Source organism: Diospyros lotus, chromosome 12 (genome assembly GCF_014633365.1).
Source record: "Diospyros lotus cultivar Yz01 chromosome 12, ASM1463336v1, whole genome shotgun sequence".
NCBI classification, from domain to species: Eukaryota; Viridiplantae; Streptophyta; class Magnoliopsida; order Ericales; family Ebenaceae; genus Diospyros; species Diospyros lotus.
In genome coordinates, this window is record NC_068349.1 from 125,507 (window position 1) to 143,965 (window position 18,459).

Here is an 18,459-nt window from a genome sequence, read left to right on the forward strand (position 1 = left end):
ATGATATTTCTTTTCTTGTATACTCTTGAAATAATTTTTAAGTATGAGCTACTTTTTGTATATTTACTTGTCTTATACTTGTTTAATAAAGAGTCTCCCCTAGATGCTTAATTAAGGTGGACCTCAGGAAAGCTTACGATTCCATCGACTAGAATTTTATCAAGGAGGTGCTTTGGGGTTGGGTTTTCCTTCCATGTTAGTGTAGTAGGTCGTGGAATGCATATCTACTCATCCTTATTCTCTGATGTTGAATGGCAGCATGTATGGTTTCTTTAAAGGGAAGAAGGGTTTGCGGCAAGGGAACCCCCTCTCCCCCTTCTTATTTGTGCTTTGCCTGGAATATTTTTCCAGATATTTGAAGGTTGTTACAGAGAACACTAATTTTAACTTCCACTCTAAATGTGGCAAGTTGAAGATCACTCATCTAGCCTTTGCGGATGACTTGATGCTCTTGTCTAGGAGAGATCCATTATTGGTCAAGATCATTATGGAGTGTTTATCAAGTTTTGAGGCCATATCAGGGCTGCATGCTAACGCTCTTAAATTCAGTCTCTTCACTGCTGGGATTGTGGGGCAGGACCTTAAGGTCATCCAGAGGTTTACTAATTTCTCAAGAGGCCGTATGCCTTTTCGATACTTAGGCATTCCCTTGGCTGCTGAAAGGTTAAGGGTGATTCACTATGCTCCTCTTATAGATAAGATCGCTGCTTATATAAATGCCTGGACATCAGCTTCCCTCTCTTATGCAAGTCGGGCAGAGTTAATTCGTGTTGTGCTGCAGGGAGTAGCATGCTTTTAGCTTTCTATTCTTCCTATCCCAGCTACGGTTATCGATAGGGTCAATCGACTTTGTAAAAACTTCTTGTGGCAGTCTAAAGTCCCACTTGTTCCCTAAAAAGATGTATGCCTTCCTAAGAATGAAGGTGGTTTGGGCTTCAAAGACATCAAGTTCTGGAATTCAGCCTTGCTGGCCAAAGTCTTGTGTAACATTAATAAGAAAAAGGATTCGCTATGGGTTCACCGGATAAATCATGAGTACCTTAAAGATGTTTCTACATGAGACTGGTCTCCCAAGAAGGAGGAACACCCCCCCCTAATGAAGATTATTGCTATTAGAGACATTCTCTGTCATAAAGAGGGATCCATTTTTGCTGCTATTTAGAAGCTCTACGTACAGCAGGGATAAAGGAGGCAGTGTATGTATTGCTGGAGTGTATGATTATGTTCGGCATATTGCGCCTTGGAGGGTCTGGGCTCCGCATGTGTGGAATTCCTATATTACTCCTAAGCATTCGTTCATACCATGGCTGAGTGCCAAATCGAAGCTGCTCATAAAAGATAAACTGCTTTGCATGGATATTAATCCTGCTTGTGCTTTTTACTGCTGTGCAGAGGAATCTGGGCAGCATCTGTTCTTCCAGTGCTCTACCAGTTTGTCCGTTTGGAGTCAAATTAGAGCTTGGTTGGGCATCTCAAACGAATGTCATCGATTCCCAGTGCTTTGAAGTGGATATAAAAGAGGAGGCTCTTGGGACTTCTCGGCAAAGCAAAGTCAAGAAAATTACTCTTACTTGCACGGTTTACCAGCTATGGATAGCAAGGAACTGATTGATATTTGAAAGACTTAGACCAAATGTGGACAACATTTTAAAAATGATTAAAATATATATATACAGATTTTTTTTTTTTTTTTTTTGTATTCTAATGTTTTAGCCCATTATGAGTCTATTGTTATGGGTCATTAATTTTTCACTCATATATTTTTTAGGTATGTCCAAGATATTTATACAATTCATTAGATCCATACACATTTATTTACAGATAAAAAAAATAATATCCTTCTCACAATGCTAGTTGTTTATATATAATCAAAATGTTATAATTACGCTCTATATGTCATATTATTAATGTCCAAAACATTAATAAATTTGGAGTGACGGAAGATAAGACCATTTCAGAGGGTCAAAAATCAGCTGGTACTGGTAGGGCTCTTATCGAATTGAACAACAGCTAGCGCGCAGCAACAGAGTCAGGGATTTATTGTTTATCGTGTGTTATGTATTCATCTGAACTCCGCCTTTGAAATTTTGGGACTTGCGTTCCAAGCAAAATGCCAAATCATCGTCACCATCATCAAACAGTGGCATCCCCACTGTGAAGTGAATTGTCCGCGCGCCCTGGCTGGCATATATGCTCCTGCTCCTGCTCCTGCATCCTCCATCTGGGAGCATTGGGACAAACAAACAAATTCAAAACTTCAATCCAACCGTTGAAAATTTGGGTTCCTTTTCTATTGAGATTTAGAATGATGAGAATGTTGGAATAAAAAAAATAGGAAGGTGGAAAGATAACAAAATAATGATAATAAAAAATAAGCTTGAAACGTGAGGTTATTATCTTAAAAAGTAAATTTCATAACACACAATAATAATAATAATAATAATAATAATAATAATAATAATATCAAAGGTGATAATTTCCAAAATACAAGCAGCTTTTCTTATACTATAATTTACAAAACAATAATAATACTAGAATACAGGAGCAACATAGAATAAGGTGCAAAAGGGAAGATGGATAAATACTAGAAAAGGAATCTGCAAGCAGGTGGAAATCAACAGTGACGGCACGTGATAAAGAAAGGAAAAACACAGGACGCGGAGTGAAAGATGCATACAATTCTTGTGTCAGTGTTTGGTTATTCCATCGATTCTTCATATTTATGGTTAATACCCAGAGCCAGCCAACATATTAAAAAAAGAAAGAGAAAAAGCTCTTTACTTGAGAAGCGTCTTCTCCTTAATTCACTCAGAATTAGATTCTTCAGATACATACAACATATATACAGTCCTGGAACTTATGGCTGCGCTGCGGAGATGGAACACAGACGAAAATTCAATTCTTGCAGCAGCAGCAGCAGCTGCCGGAGGAGTTATTTTTTTTTTAATATATAATTTGTTCTCACAATTTAAGATTAGATCACCAGTATCCAATTAATGCATGCCAACAAAATTCTGCTTAATTACTAATTGAACAAATTAACATCCATCCATCGATCACGTGAAACATTGCATCATCTACAGCACTTATATTTGTCTATGGTGATCACTACTGCTATATAGTATAGTTGGTCTTGGTCACTGTACATAAATGTCCCGTGAAATATAGTGTTATACTGACTTTTTCTCAGATATAAACCATTGCCATTGAACTTTTTACGCGCAAAGAATATGTCTAAAAGAAGTCACATCATTTTTTATTTTATTTTTTTACAAATGATGAATCACCCAACGATCGAAACATATCTTCTTCTTCTTCTTCTTCTTCTTCTTCTTCTTCTTCTTTATTTGTTTTTTTATTTATTCTTTTTAATTAGCCTGAAATTGAAAATTGCGAGGAAAGGAAGGAATAGACAGATGCATGGAAAAGCAAGCAGGGATGTTAAATGCCAAAAAACACGAACTTGAAAAGAAGAGCAGCAAGATTCTAAACTGCTACAACCTGTATTGGATCCTATGAAAGGAACATGACCAACAAAAGGAGAGGCAAAGTAGAAAGCCATTTTGTCAGCTCATGTATCTAAGTGAAGCAAAACAAATCTCTCAGAAACCCACACTGCATCTGCCTCTGCATCATCTGTACAACTTATAAAAGAATAGCTTTAGAATTAATATATATATATATATATGGGTTCAGACCCAAGAGATATATATTGCAGCAGACCCTATATATACATATATATATATATGTATATACTCAGAGAAAAGAGAGAGAGAGAGAGTTCTATTGGCAGTTCCTTAATTAATTATCAACAAAACGAGGGTCTCTCCGCATTTAATTTTTGATTCTCCATGCACATACATACATGGGACGCTAGATATATATTTATATTTGGTGCGTGCATGCTCAACTGCCTGTTATCAGTAATTAATTTGGATTTTAATGGATGTCTTAATGTTTGAATCTCCAAGAGAGATACTGTAAGCAAAAAAAGAAAATAAAAAGAAGAAAAGAATGAAAATCTCCAAGAGATACTTTATGTGCTGCCCTCAAAACATTTTTCTACAAGAAGCTTGCGTGGGATGAATAATCCTTTCTCAAGCTCAAACTTGATGAATGGTAATCCCCTTCATCCATGTCCGTTTATTCAAACATCTAATGAAGATGCAAAAGAAATAGAAGTGTAATGGCTTGAACCATATAAACATACATATATATATATATATATGTAAGGTCTTTAGGTTCGGAAACTTGATTGACGAAATGAAGAAATCAAACAAATAGAGATAGATAGACATTGATAGCTTTTCTCCATCATTTATATATATATAAGATAGATATGGGAGCTTTTCTTTTCTTATGAATTCTTGGTGGTGATTCTGATGATCGATATCGATGGCTTTCTCTTCTTTTCTTCTTCATATTGATCCTTTCACATGTTCTCATCACTTGTTGCTTCTAAATTTATTCTAATGAGTAGGGCACCCTTCCCACCTTTTGTTCTCTCTTTCTGTCTCCTCCAAGATGCTGCGGCTTTCAAGGATCAACCCATCTAGGGAGATTGAGTGTTTTAGTTTTAGATAAATATAGTTTTATCTCTTTGTAAATTTTTCACCCCTATTTCTATTTGCTCATAGACGGAAGGAGGCATATTATTGAACGGTGTGTAAGTGTAAACTATGTAATAATATTTAGTTTTCTTATTTATTTTCCAACATTAGTTTAAAAAATGGGTAAATATCATACCAAGTACGCGTGTGTGTATATATATATTATAGGGGCAGAAGTATCCAAACTAAATTTATATATTCATTATATTATTATTAACATTAAGGGAAAAAAAGGTTACATATCTTCCAGGCTCTTTATGCTGTTCTGAGAGTGACAGGGGTACGTAGGCCCACTTTATGACAGGGTACGTAGCTGTGGTAGAAAAAATTAAAAAAGGAATCCAGAAAATAAGGGCTCCCAGTAATAATTATAATAAAGAGGTGCAAGAGAGACGAGACTATCATCAATTGGTCAACAAGTGTGGTACCAGCAAGTCAAGATGTTGCCATCCGTAAAGGAAAGATAAAAAGATAAAAAGCAGGCCATGCCATACATACAAAAATAGGCAATTTCAACTGAAGAATAACACTAGCTAGTTGCTCGTCATGTATTATGATTGCATAGTCCCTCCGCCACCGCCATTAGAGGAAAACACAAGCCCCGATAGAGTGCCAAAACAGCAAGCAATTCCAAGAAGAAAAGAAGACCCCTTTAGAGTTTGGTCACCAGCTAATTATGATCATATGATAATTAATCATTAATACACAAACACACACACATATATATATATCATCTTCTCCTGCAGCGAACAATCCCTTTGGCCTTCTCTTCATGGAACAAAATAGATTATAATAAAGCGCATCTAATTAAACACCCCCATATACATATGTATATGTGCCTAGCAACATAATTAGACATCTTTTTCCATTTCCCTAGTCTTCTATGTTGTGTTCAGCAGACTAATAAATGAAGCACGGCTTTGGCCAGATAATCCAGCTGCAATTAATATGGTCTTCAGTCTGCACCCCGCACCCGCAGATTAATTAATTAATCATCAATCAGGAATTAGCACAGCTCGGGATTAAGCAGCTTGGAAAGAAGCCCCATCCTCCCCTCTTCTGCCAACAAAAGCAAACAGGAAAAATGTAATTAAGGTCCAAAAGATAAAAAGTTAATGCGGACGCTGCTGATATCTTTAATTTAATCAAATTCCCCCTTCGAAGGACAAACTAAAGATCTGAAAACAGCCAAAAGATGTCTTCCAGCAAGCTACAACAAAAACATGTCAATCCTAAGTGCAAGTCAATGAATGATTCTGAGTATCATCACAGTTTTAACTGTGTGGCCGTCAGCGAGCTAGCATGCACATGATGATGATGATATGATGAACCATCACATGATGATGATGATTACAAAAGGCTGTCACGGGTGGGGCGGTCCCTGCATGCCGCTGTTCTGGTCAAAAACTTTTAATTTTTCTTTTCTTTTTTTAGTTTGTGATTTCCGGTTTAATTTCTTATTGTACGTCAATTAATGTAATTAGCAAAAGTTTCAAGTAGAGCAGCTCAGGCACTGACCCTTTTGGACTTGGCGTAGAGAAGTTCAGGCGAGATCTTGTAAAGATCTTCGTCAACAGCTTTGGGAGCTTTTCTTGGCTGCGGAGGTGGAGGTGGCGGTGATGCAACCGGGCTTGGTGTGTCCTTCGAATTACACACCACCCAATTAGCTTCCTTTTTAGCTTCTTTCGCTACTTGCGGCTGACGTGCTGCTTTTGCCTGCAATTGAGTTTCACAGCCACCATCATCACCATTTTGAAGCAAAAATGATTTGGTAGCTAGCTAGGGAAAAAAATTAATCTTTCAGAAACCACGCAGGATCAAGAGTGCTTTTTTCAAGTTTTGGAAGATGCTGCTGGGTTTCAAATTTGAGCAACTTATAATTACATACCCTTCGGCGAGGTACAAAGATCATGGCCGGAGTCACCACATCATTCTGGTACAGGTCGCCGGCGACATACAAGTCGCGGTCTTCGGAGTAGCTGTAACGGAGCAAGCCGGCTTGCCTCGCTGATTCAAAGCACTGAGTGAAAGGGAGGTCGTCGTTGCAATCCCAGCTGCCGAACGCCGGCACATGGCCTCTCCAGAAATCCTATATCCACACACCACAAGATATGAAGCAATTAACCGGCTAAACAACGAAAGGCGATTGAATACGTAAATTAAGATCTTGCAGATTATACAAGTAGAGTGGGAATGAAAAAGAACAAAGCCCTTACATCCATTTGTTAGGATCCAAAACAAAGAAGTCTGAGTAAAAAGCTGGGGGGATTGACTTCTGCTAAGACACAGAAAGATGGGGGTTTTCCTTCTTTCTTGCTCGTTTGGGCGTGGGAGGTAGAATGAAAGATATAAAGGCTGAAGGCAGAGAGAGAGGGAGCGGGGGGGTTGTAAATGAGAGAGAGATTTCTTTCTTCGTTTCTCTTTAATTGGGTGTTGGTGGATTTAAAAGGGAATTAAAGACCGAGCTATACTAAAACAGAAAGCTGGGGAGAGAAAGGCAGATAGGGGTATGGAGATCCAGAGAGAGAGAGAGAGAGAGAGAGAGATGAATTTGTTTCAACAAAAAGGAAAAGATGGGAGGGTGCCAGGACAAGACGCAGATATCCATCCAAGTTAATTTTCCAGTAGCTAGGTCGCTAGCCTCTAGACAGAAAGACAGAGAGGTAAGGTTTATTCATATAACAGAGTTGCAGAGAGAGAAAAGGAGGGGAGGGGGGGGGGGGGGGGGTGGGGGTGTTGCCTTTTTACTTTTTGCTTTTATTTATTTTGGGAGGATTCTTCTTCTTTAATGACAAATTAAGTAATACTTTAATATTTGTCGGCGACAGGAGGGGGAGGGGGTGTATATTCCAATGAATTTTGCCGATAAAGGTAGCTTCCTTGTGTGCGAGATTGAGATTGAGATTGAGATTGGTGCTCCTCAGCTCCCCACCCCTCCAAGCAAGCGAGCGAGCAAAAGCTTGAAAATGGCTTTTTAATCCCAAACACGCGGGCTTGGTGCTCCGTGCCTAAAAGCCAATTATGGCCTTCCCCAAAAGCCCAGAGCCTCTGTTGTTATTATTATTATTAGTATTATTTATGTCTCTAAACGCAAACAACTCCATTCCTCAGCCCTCAACGAGCACCGCTGTGGTGTTAGATGGTCGACACCTTTGCAGTGTTATCCCATCCTCCCCTCCCCTCCCCTCCCCTCCCCCTAGATTTTATTTCAACGCTACTGTGAGCTGCAGTCTTGCTCCCATATTCAGAATTTGTCATCATGATGTCTAAAAAGAGCAATTGAATGGGATGGGAATGGGGATTGGCTGTACATTTTTTTGCAGTGGGTAGCCGTGTGGTGTTTATTTTGACCGTTTTGATTGACCGTTTTGATTGACCGTTTTGAGAGAGAGAGATCATTTCCTTCCTTTAAACGAAAAAACCCAAAAGGTCAAAAGGTTGTCATCCTATCCAACTACCCCTGTCATAGAGATTGTTGGCCTAAATAAATATATAAATCAACAATCAGAGGTGAAGGTGAATCCTAAGAAAATTGGAAAATGACTAGAGGTTTTGACTGTTGGCTAGCTAGCTTTGCTTGGATTTTAAGTTTGTCTGGTTTAGTATTACTAGGCAAATAAATAGTGTTGAGAGAGAGAGAGAGTCTTTAGGTTAGTTATAATAACGCATAGGTTCCTCCAACTTAGAAAATTGGATTGAAACTTTGCCCAATGCCGCCTTAACGTTTAAAACAATTAATTCGAGCAACTTAAGATAAAGAGTCATGTCAACTGTTAACTATTGATCTGCCCCCCCCCCCCAAAAAAAAAACACTATTGCAAAATGATTCTGTGCAGTGATGGATTATTTTATTCGTAAGCAACTGAACGCTGGGGGATACATGAGCTTCGTACTGAGTGGGCCGAATGGGCCAGGCTCTGGATCCCTAACGTTGTTGGGCCGAATGTGACTTGTCAGTAAATAACATCGTTCTTTCAAGTGGAAAAAAATTATATCAAATTAGCCACTCAACTTACTTTTTTTGTCTCTCAATATGATCGCTCGTAATAACCAAAACTAGAAAATTATACAGAGGAGGATGCTTTTGGGGTCCATTGTTTTTGAGATTTTGATTTTGGAATCTATATATATTTGGAGAATTGGATACGATTCTGTAAAGATAAAATAATTAAAAATAAACTCGACTAAAATAATTGGAGGTGAGTTATATGTGGAGTAGGCTCCAAGATCCCTAGTCTCATATCCCAGCCTTCATAAATTTTAAATTTTATTGATTGGCAATAACTTCTATTCTCTAGCCACTCTCGTAAACTTCACACCTAACATATTATAACATTTTTTATAATAATAAATCAAAACTATGATAATCCAAGATATAGTTTGTCAAAATCCTGCAGTATATATATAACACGTTCCACACTTGTTCAAGGCAAAGCAAAGCAAAGATATATATTGGGCCATGCACGTGAATAATATCACAGAATATATATATATAATGCCCCTTAATAACAAAGAAAAGCCCAGCACATCATGAAAAAGAAACCCCACAAACATCGAACACCTTCCTTACTTATTAGTGTGTCTATATATATATATATATATATATTGATGCCACCACAACCTTGCAGCATGCCATGCGGGCTGCTATACATACGTATACTAATTGCTCGATGCATCAATCGATCCCCTTGTTGAGGCAGCTATATATATTATTCAACATCATCATTGTCGTCGTCGTCGTCAGTGGCCCCAGGGTCTGCTTCTTCATCGTCACCGAAAGCAGGAGTAGAAGCTGGGGGGATGGAAAATTCCTCGTCGGTTGGCAGTACTTGATCTAGTGGCTCGTCTTCCTCGCCTCCTAAAGCACCCTCTTCTTTTTCTTTTACTTCGTCTTCATGATCTGGAGAAACCACAGAGTCTGCTGCCGCCTTCTCTGTGCTTTCCGGTTCTGTAGCTGAAACAGAAAAATCTTCACCGGCTGTCTCTTCCGCTGATAACTTATCCGTATCGCTCTGCATGTACGACAATAAATGATGTTTTTGCATATATAGTCGTAACTTTCCAAATCATATACGTCATATCAAATTATATATATATATACATGCATACATACACACACACACACACAGAGAGAGAGAGAGAGAGAACCTTGAGGGAGGCCATGATCGATGAGGCTAGGTAATCAAGGAGGTAGAGAGGGAAAGAGTTGAAAGGAGTGGAATATGAAATGTTAACGGCCGATCGAGGAAGGTTGTTAATTGAGGAGGGCTATTTATAATAATAATGAAGAGATTAAAGAGATCAAATTAACGGAGCATCTGCAGCTGTTCCCTGTTCGCGAATATTTTTAATTTCTCCGTTAAAACTTCAAAAGTTGATACATATATATATATATATAGTATTGCTAATACAACATATATACTACCTACTCAAAGAATGCCATGCCAACTTTTGTTTTGGGAAGAATAAAGGAGCTGAAGCAAATGGGAAAATGGAATATAAGATGAGACAGAGAGGGAGAGAGAGAGAGAGAGAGTACTGTGTGTGTATTATTAAAGCAAAGATGCGCCTAACAACGTTGGTCTAATCACTCAGAGACAAAGAACCGATGCCCGTCCACGTGTCAAAAATGTAGGCGCCTGTATGCGCTAGTTGTTGCTGTCGGCCGAATATCATCAATTGTTGTTGCTTATCAGTTATTATTAAGGGAAAGAAAGGAAGTAGCAGGGCTGGTTACTGCATGCTTTGGGGTAAGTATATATGGTACTCATGTGGCGGTCAATCAATTTGTCCATCTCATAAATATTTATTAATCCTAATTCTGCTTCAGTTCCACTACTGCAGACAAATGATATCACGAGAAACATATATATATATATATATGCCATATATATTCTATGAATGAAAGTGATGCATTAGATCGATCCCCTTCAATGTAAATTTTCTTGGCTATTTTATATATCTGCGTATGTGTGTATGTATGTTATCCAAATAGTACAACGTCATCACATGACAATAATTGACACACCCAAAGGGATGAAAGGCAAGAATGATAAAGAGTTAAAAAGAAGAAACATGTGAGCCATGATGATGCTGGAACCAACAAACTGCCTGTTGGCTGTGAAGCTCCAAATGGTGTTGTTGTACTTAGCTGGTTGGAAGGCCACATGCAGCAATCGCACGCTGTCATTTGGCAGCTACTGGATGGCTGCACGTGGCAACCATCGGTTGCCTTCAGCTGGCGCATGATCTCGCCATTTTCTTTGCCCGATCATCTCTTGCTCGTCTACCATTTTCTGTTGGGAATAATCAATCGTGCTTGCACGATTGAATCCCGGCCTTTCATCCTCACTTTGTGATCGTTCATCTGGGCCCTTCGTCATTGCTTTTAATCCCGCCTCTCGGGATGTGAGCTGGACACAGTAACTTTGAGACGAGATTGACAAAAGAAATCGTGAAAGAGAAAGAAGCAGAAAAGGCAAGAGCCTTCGTCTTCGGGGTTGGGGTTCTGGTTTGGTTTCTCTGTTCTTCATTCCTGTAAATTCTGTATAGCTTGATTTCATTTTATATGGTTTGATAGGGTTGTCTTTAATCTGTATTAAGTGATTATTTGGCATTTTTGTTTTCTCGAACCATTGTTTGTATCGAGGGTTTTGTGAGGGTTTATGTGGATGTAATCTAGGTTTTCATCTCATAGTGCATTGAGCTCTTCTCTCTCGAGCTCAATGTGGATGTAGCCTCGGTTTGAGATAAACCACAGTAAATTTTTCGTGTCTCGGTTTTTGTTTTTTGTTTCTATTTATTGTGCTGTGTTTATTTTTCGTGCTTCCAGTTTTGTTCTTCTTTCATCAGTGTTTGAAATACAAAGAAAAACCCTAAGATTTTTTCTTGGGTTCACAACATTGCCTAACATGTCAAACTCACTCACAACTAGAATGAATGCATACCACACACACACACATATATATATATATGACATATCAAGTCGTTAAATCGATAGTTAAAATAGAAGAAGAAACACACACACACATATATTTATATAACGGACAAGAAGGAAATTGAAGTTATCCCTTCAAATTCATTGAGGGATTCAGCTGATCTGATCATTATTTCACGTCTCTTTCTCACTGCTGGGACTGCCCAAACCACAAAAACCAAAATTCCGACAAAAATAAAGCAATGGGCAATGGGTGGCTGCAGCCCGTGACTGACAGACACAAAGAATCAAGCCAATTCCCATTCACGGGCTCACAACTTCTGGCACTCATAATTTGCTCTTATTTTATATATATATATATATATATATGTAATGGGTGTGCTGGTGATGATGGAGCAAGTGATTTAGAATTAGAAGAAGACGGGCGCCGAGATGACGATGATGATGGTGGTGATAGGGAAATTGTCAAAGATGATGGTGGTTGTGGCGGTGGCGCTGCTTGCTTTGGCTGGAGGGTTGAAGAGTGTAGAGTTGTGCGATATGAACGAGGAAGGGGTAATGGCATGCAAGCCGTCGGTGACAGAGCCCAACCCAGTGGATCCCAGCCCTGAGTGTTGCCAGGCTCTCTCGGCTGCCAACTTGACGTGCCTCTGTGACTACAAGAACTCTCTCCTCTTGCCTTCTCTGGGGATTGATCCTCAACTCGCCATGGCTCTTCCTGCCAAGTGTAACCTCACCCCTCCTCCCAATTGCTAATTAACTCATTAATTCAGCCGTCTCTCTCTGCTCTCTGCGGTCCGTTCTGTTTAAGTTTTACATATGTATGTGTGTGTGTATTTGATTATTGGATATTCTTCCTCTCCTTCAATTACTTTTATATTTTCTACTTGGCGATCGGTTATGGTTGTATTTTCATGGTGCACTGTTCTGTGTGTGTGTGTGTGTGTAGGATAGGAAGAAGGGTATCGAGTCATCTACTCTAATCTGCCTGCCAAGCATATGCTAGCTAGCTCATGGATCTGATGGGTCTCATCTCATCTCATCTCATGCATAATATAAAAAGGGTCCAATTGGACTATAATATTGTACGTATCTTTATTTCTATGTTTCAAGTTAATTTGAAGCGTTTGGATTGGAAGCCGGTCTGTCTGTACCTGTACTCCTTGAATTTGTGTGCCATGTGACCACGTGCTTGCCGTTGAAGCTAGCTAGCTAAAATATATAAACAAATTCAATACTATACCGGACGTACCCGCACATTGGCACTTGACTGGGCTCATCCTGGCTCAATATATGCTTAGAACCATTTGTTTTCTTTCGTGTCCTCCATTTTTTCCTTATGGGCCGCGTTGCCCAATCACATATTTGTATTCATTTGTGAACAGAGCAAATTACGAATAAATACATAAATTCATTTGTGAACAGCTCAAAACTCAATTGATTTGAGCTCATTTATTTTGTTAAATAAATAAATTTTAGTTTAGTTTTTAAGCCTGGTTAGTAAAACCTGAGGTTTAAAGTGCTCGGTATCTGGATTGTGAACAATCTCATTTAATGGTTTGATTGTAAATTCATTGTGGCTTGTTTCAAAACACTATGTTCATGTTTTATGATTTGAGTTTTCTTTTTTTTTTTTTTTTTTTTTTTGGGGGGGGGGGGGGGGGTAAAATTATTTAAAATTAAATATATGTTAAAACACATTGATTTTATATGTTAAAACACATTTGGTATTAGTTTAATATAAATATATGCCAAGCTCAAACTCAGCTCGCTTATTCTTAATTTTGAGCTCAACTCAAGCTCAAACTTGAATGTGAGCCCAAACCTTAAAAGATTTTAAATAAACAAACTTAGTCTTTATAAATTTGACGTTTTTGTTTGCAGGAAGCATTCTTCCCTCAATCACTTAATATAATTAGCCCTAAAATGCCCAAGCTATGTAGGAAGTACTTGAAAGTTTTGTAATATCTATCATAATATACTATAGATCTGTCACTCTAAGAGTATTTAAAAGACGTTAATTAAGGAAGGCTAAGTTACTCCACTAAAGCATCATACAAGCAAAAGCCCGTCATGGGCCAACATTCTTGTATTGCTCATGTTTGTGTTTGTGTTTGTATTTAATTAATTTGGAGTTTACGTACCCTCAAACCATTCCATGGAATCTTCAGGATGTCTCATTACATTAATCCTACAATCAACTTCAATTAATTTAGCAAAGTTTTGAGTCGCTGCAGAATATGACAAACAAATCGCATATAACGAGTTAATGGCCACAATTATCCACACGCGCGCGAAGCTAAGCTCAATGAAAAGGTCCGACGGACAACCAGCAGCAACCCAGAGACCATTTTATCCAATTGCCTTCTCGATGCAGCAGCAGCATGCTTGATTAAACAAGGGCAGGACCACAGATTTCTGAGCCGATAGGAAAACCCGGTTTATTATTAGAGTAATGCTATTCCGCCACCCTGAATGCCACCCTCAGTGCCAGCAACAAAAATATTATAAATTTAACCACTACTACAATTACAAATATACCCTCAACTCATCTATTATTAACCATGCAAGATGGTACGATGATGGACGCGTGTCATTAGCAGACTCGCTATCGATTTAACACGGTCAGGATCAACATTAGCAGACTACTACAATTACAAATATACCCTCAACTCATCTATTATTAACCATGAAAGATGGTACGATTGATGGACGCGTGTCATTAGCAGACTCGCTATCGATTTAATACGGTCTGGATCAAGTCTCCAACCCCCCCCCCCCCCCCAAAAAAAAAAAAAAAAACCTTTTTAACTTTTTCACTCCTGCCTACTTCAAGCGCAAGCGTGAAGCGAAGCGACACTTCCCATGATGTCTTTCCAATGCAGCCAAGGAGTCAAGGCTTTAGCTAAAACAATCGATCTATCTAAATTATTAGAAACGATATGCACTTCCCAAACGGTAAACCAAGCGAAGCCATTATTATCGTCGTACAAGGACCAACAATAAACTGCCAATCCTATGTTGATGCACCCTGGGTACTTATAATATGTAGGTGTATGAAAAGGTCACAACGATCCCTGGGGTCGAGTCATCTGCTGTTGCACATGGGTCGCCATAGAAAAGGAAACAATACTACTCAACCAGGAGTAATTAAAGAGTGAGCATACACTTAGGTAGGGATATATAGGTGCAGAGTTAAATCAAAAGATGACTTGACTAGTCGCTGCCGGTTTAAAAAGAGAATCACTACCAGCGGAACCAACCTCTTCGTCAACATCATGACCCGTAAGTAGCAAGTAATTCAGGCTATTCGTCTTCCGCCACCGCCACTAGCTACTACTACTAAACTACTATTACTACCCCCTTCTTCAGCAACAGATTAGAGTTAAAACACAAAAAACAAAGGCATAACACAACAATAGTCAGAAATGGTTATGGGAGACGCTCAAGCCTCCCCCCCCTCAGCAACCTTCTGGGCGGGAGCGCAAATCAGCCAGACCAAGCCATAGGGGTCCTTCACTTTCCCCACGCGTCCGCCGCAGCACGCGCCATCACCCTCCGTGACGACTTCCCCCTCAGATACCGCACCGGCATTCACCGCATTCGCCACGGCGCCTTCCACGTCCTCAGTTTCCAGGCAAATCACGAATCCGCTTCCGGGAGTTTTGATCCTGTATATTAGCCAATAACACGAGCGCTGCGCTGATCAGTCATCACATCCACACCGCCCACCTAAAACCACTATTCCACAATAATAGACTAGGCTAGATCTCAAGGGTTTAAAGATTAACGAGCAACGAAGTGACATGTAAATGATCGGACCAAAGATATAAACCAGAGAAAACGAAACGGGAAGGAAACATGATGAAGGTTCACAATGAACGACGAAAAACCAAAAACAGAGACAGCTATCTTCGTAAACGCAACCCCACAATCCAGAAATTAAGAAGTGGGGTCAGCAGATAAAGACCCGAAAGCCAGACAGTAGAACAAATAATAATAATTAAATAAAAGGATGGTAAAAGCGACACAGAAGAGACCAAGGACAACCAGTAAACAAGTATCAAAAGTTAAAAGAACAGCGCGCGTCGTGCAAAGGGAAGTCGTCAGCTCAAGTAGCTAGCTAGAATAAACTAGTTAACATTTTAGAGTGCATGCATTAACAGGGTAGAACGCCTTTTATTCTGTAAGACTGAAGAAAACGCGGAGGCTGAGAAGAAAAACAAGGCTATTACATCAGCAAGAAAGAGAAACGGGGGGGAGGGGGGGGGGGGGGAGGGTTAACACTTACGGGGCAGAAGAGTCATCAGCGAGGTCAGAGACGAGAAAAGAGGAGGATCCGAGCTTGAGTTCAGCCGATAGGACAAGAGGGAGCTCCTGCTCCGCCTTCCTCTTTGGGTGCATGATGCAGTTCACCTCCTCAGCGCCAAAGGCTGCTTTGTAGAACTGAACGGCATCTTTGGCTTTGGGAGCTTCCACGAACAGCTGAGGCTTCAACGCCGAGAATGTCACCTGTTTGGAACCACCGTTCCTGGCGCCCCCATTCTGAGCCTCCTGAGCCATGGTCGTCGTCGTCGGTTGGACGGAGAGATAGAAGAGAAGAAACGCAGAGAGACACAGAAAAAAGCCCTAGGAGAGAGAAAGAATTGCAGAAGAGACAGAAGAAAAGTGTTGATAAATGATATTTGCGTGGAGGGGCTAAGTGGAGAGGGGGGGGCTAGTTATATAGGAGTGCGATTTTGTTCACCCCCTTTAACGGGGGTGAACGTAACCACCCCCCCCCCCCCCCCCCCGGCGGGTCAGTGTGGGTAAAAAAATAATTTTTTTGAAAAAATAATATTTTATTCTTATATTAGAAATTATAAAAACTAATCCTGTTTAAAAAAAAAAATTTATTTTAGTCACTTCTCTACAAAAATCCTTTTCACCACTCAAACAAACTAATTGTTAAAAATAATTATTTTTTAATTTTAATTCAATTTTAATCTTGTTAATTATTTTTATAAATCTGTCATTTTTTTATAAGTTCTAATCTATTTAAATTTGATCTAATCACATTTTTAGTTAAATTTTAAAAATAATTTTTTTAAAAAACATAATTAATTTTTATAATTTTTCACATAAAAATAAAATATTATTTTTTTAAAAAAAGAGTTTTTTTTTACTCCACTTACAAGGGTTAAAAGGGTGAACAAAATCGCACTCGTTATATAGAGGAGGGAGGAAGACGAACCGTTGGTGGTTTACACTTTACCGGGAGACAGTTGGGTTCGAAATAAATAAATAAATAATGGTACAGCCAAAGTTAGAAGAGAAGACCCTTTACTTTGTACTTTATTTACTATTCTACCACTCTTGGTCTTGGTCTTGGTCTTGGTCTTGTGCAGTTGTGCTTGGTTACCTATGTAATGTATCCGGCTAAAACCACATTTTTGCCCTGAACTCTCTCAATCACTTATGGCTTAATTTGAGGGGAACTTCTCGTGTCCAACAAGTTGCAAGTTGGAATTGATTACACCTGAATTTTTAATTTTTGATTTATCAAATATCTTATTATACAATCATTGTCATGTGTAAAACGTATAATTAAGAAGAATGAGAGATGAATTCAAGGACAGATGACTAAGATCTAGACAACAGCTTGCTTGTTAATGGTGGGCGAATGGTTGGATGGGTCAATATTGATGGTGATTAGGGACAAATGGTCAACAAATATAAGGCCTAGATGACTAATAACGTGAGATTAACCAACGATAGAGAAAGAGAGCGATGGTTGTCGATGACTGACAGAGACGATGAAGGCAAAACTTGACCGAACAAAACAAAGGCGCAACTAACAGGGAAAGAAGCAATTAGCAATGAGGGTGGCAAAGCGGCAGACAACAATTGTGAGGAGGAAACGATTAGTGAAGAGACGAACGACAGAGATAGTTGCTACGACAATTAGAGAAGACAAAAAGATTGTCTAAATCTAGCTGAAAAAGACAAACAAATGTAGTGACAATGACAGTAACAGCTTCGTCAGTAGTAATGGCGATTGAGTTGACGGCAATAACAGTGTCGTAACTGAAATTTTGGGGCCTGAGGCGAAATGTAAAAATGGGCCTTCGAATAGAACACAAGGGCAAGCCGACGAGGGTGAGCTCACGAAAGTGAGCCACGGGGCATTGATCACGATGGCAAGTCGATGAGGGTGCAAAAATGTGACAGTGAGCAATGGAGAGCGAGCCATTGACCATGAGGGCGAGGCTAGTCGGCGAAGACGAGCGACCGAGCAAAGCAGAGAGAGACGAGAAAAAGAGAGGGCGAAGAGTGATGGTGCAAAGAGATAAAAGAAATGCAACAAGTGATGGAATAACGAGAGGCGAGAGCGAGGGTGAGCCGCCGTCGTCGAGGGCGACGAAGGGAGTGACGAAACGAGAGAGGTAGTGCAATTAGCTAATCAACGAAAGCAGGAAAGAGAGAAATATAGGTGTGAAGCATTGTAGAGGAAGAAGGGGAGGGCGGTTGGACCTAGGTAATAGGCTCTTACAAAGAATGATATTTTCAATTTATGGGCCCCAAACAATCAAATTTTCATGGCCCTAAGGCAACCACCTCATGGCTCTCATGAAAAGTACGATCCTGGGCAACAAGCACGATCAACAACAGTGTTTATTGGGTTCAATCCATTGAGTATCGAGTTCAATTAATCTGATCACGATTGCATTTTAGTTTTGATTGATTTTTTCACACACAAACATATATATATATATATAAATCATTTTTATATTTAATATATATTGTATTGATTTTTTTAATAATTATATATAATTTATCAATATCTAATAATAAAATTTTATCAATTGAACAAAATTGAGTCCGATTGATGAAACTTGTGATCCTTTTCTTTGTTGCATATAGCTTTTTTGT

At 39.3% G+C, this 18,459-nt stretch overlaps 4 protein-coding genes across 5 annotated transcripts; 1 reads left to right on the top strand and 3 right to left on the bottom strand.

Annotated features, from left to right (window-relative positions):
- Positions 1-5,314: 5,314 nt before the first annotated feature.
- Positions 5,315-7,324, bottom strand: LOC127814071 (uncharacterized). 2 transcript variants are annotated; one of them, XM_052355305.1, is made up of 4 exons: positions 6,827-7,324; positions 6,499-6,699; positions 6,129-6,326; positions 5,315-5,666 (listed from the first exon to the last, which is right to left on the bottom strand). In XM_052355305.1, exons 1-4 carry the CDS (start codon positions 6,830-6,832, stop codon positions 5,610-5,612), a joined length of 462 nt encoding a protein of 153 aa, XP_052211265.1. In that variant the 5' UTR covers positions 6,833-7,324; the 3' UTR covers positions 5,315-5,609. The 2 variants fall into 2 exon arrangements, with proteins under 2 accessions (XP_052211265.1, XP_052211264.1); XM_052355304.1 differs by having other exon boundaries at positions 5,315-5,669.
- Positions 7,325-9,076: 1,752 nt separating this feature from the next.
- Positions 9,077-9,923, bottom strand: LOC127786981 (uncharacterized). The gene is made up of 2 exons (XM_052314800.1): positions 9,759-9,923; positions 9,077-9,622 (listed from the first exon to the last, which is right to left on the bottom strand). The coding sequence occupies exons 1-2, from the start codon at positions 9,771-9,773 to the stop codon at positions 9,320-9,322; spliced, it is 318 nt and encodes a 105-aa protein (XP_052170760.1). The 5' UTR covers positions 9,774-9,923; the 3' UTR covers positions 9,077-9,319.
- Positions 9,924-11,919: 1,996 nt separating this feature from the next.
- Positions 11,920-12,842, top strand: LOC127787127 (putative lipid-transfer protein DIR1). Its single transcript, XM_052315003.1, has one exon. It carries the CDS (start codon positions 11,980-11,982, stop codon positions 12,301-12,303), a length of 324 nt encoding a protein of 107 aa, XP_052170963.1. The 5' UTR covers positions 11,920-11,979; the 3' UTR covers positions 12,304-12,842.
- A 1,820-nt stretch (positions 12,843-14,662) lies between these two features.
- Positions 14,663-16,249, bottom strand: LOC127814032 (uncharacterized protein At5g48480). The gene is made up of 2 exons (XM_052355252.1): positions 15,839-16,249; positions 14,663-15,218 (listed from the first exon to the last, which is right to left on the bottom strand). The coding sequence occupies exons 1-2, from the start codon at positions 16,108-16,110 to the stop codon at positions 14,993-14,995; spliced, it is 498 nt and encodes a 165-aa protein (XP_052211212.1). The 5' UTR covers positions 16,111-16,249; the 3' UTR covers positions 14,663-14,992.
- Positions 16,250-18,459: the final 2,210 nt, after the last annotated feature.

Excerpts from the sequence above, each read along its gene's own strand:
- LOC127814071 (XM_052355304.1), bottom strand. Across the intron at positions 6,327-6,498 it reads TCTTTGTACCTCGCCGAAGG|GCAAAAGCAGCACGTCAGCC; the intron begins GTATGTAATTAT and ends ACTCAATTGCAG. Across the intron at positions 5,670-6,128 it reads TCTACGCCAAGTCCAAAAGG|AAGAGGGGAGGATGGGGCTT; the intron begins GTCAGTGCCTGA and ends TTTTGTTGGCAG.
- LOC127787127 (XM_052315003.1), top strand. The coding sequence starts at position 11,980 with ATGACGATGATGATGGTGGTGATAGGGAAATTGTCAAAGATGATGGTG.
- LOC127814032 (XM_052355252.1), bottom strand. The coding sequence starts at position 16,110 with ATGGCTCAGGAGGCTCAGAATGGGGGCGCCAGGAACGGTGGTTCCAAA. Across the intron at positions 15,219-15,838 it reads GCTGATGACTCTTCTGCCCC|GATCAAAACTCCCGGAAGCG; the intron begins GTAAGTGTTAAC and ends GCTAATATACAG.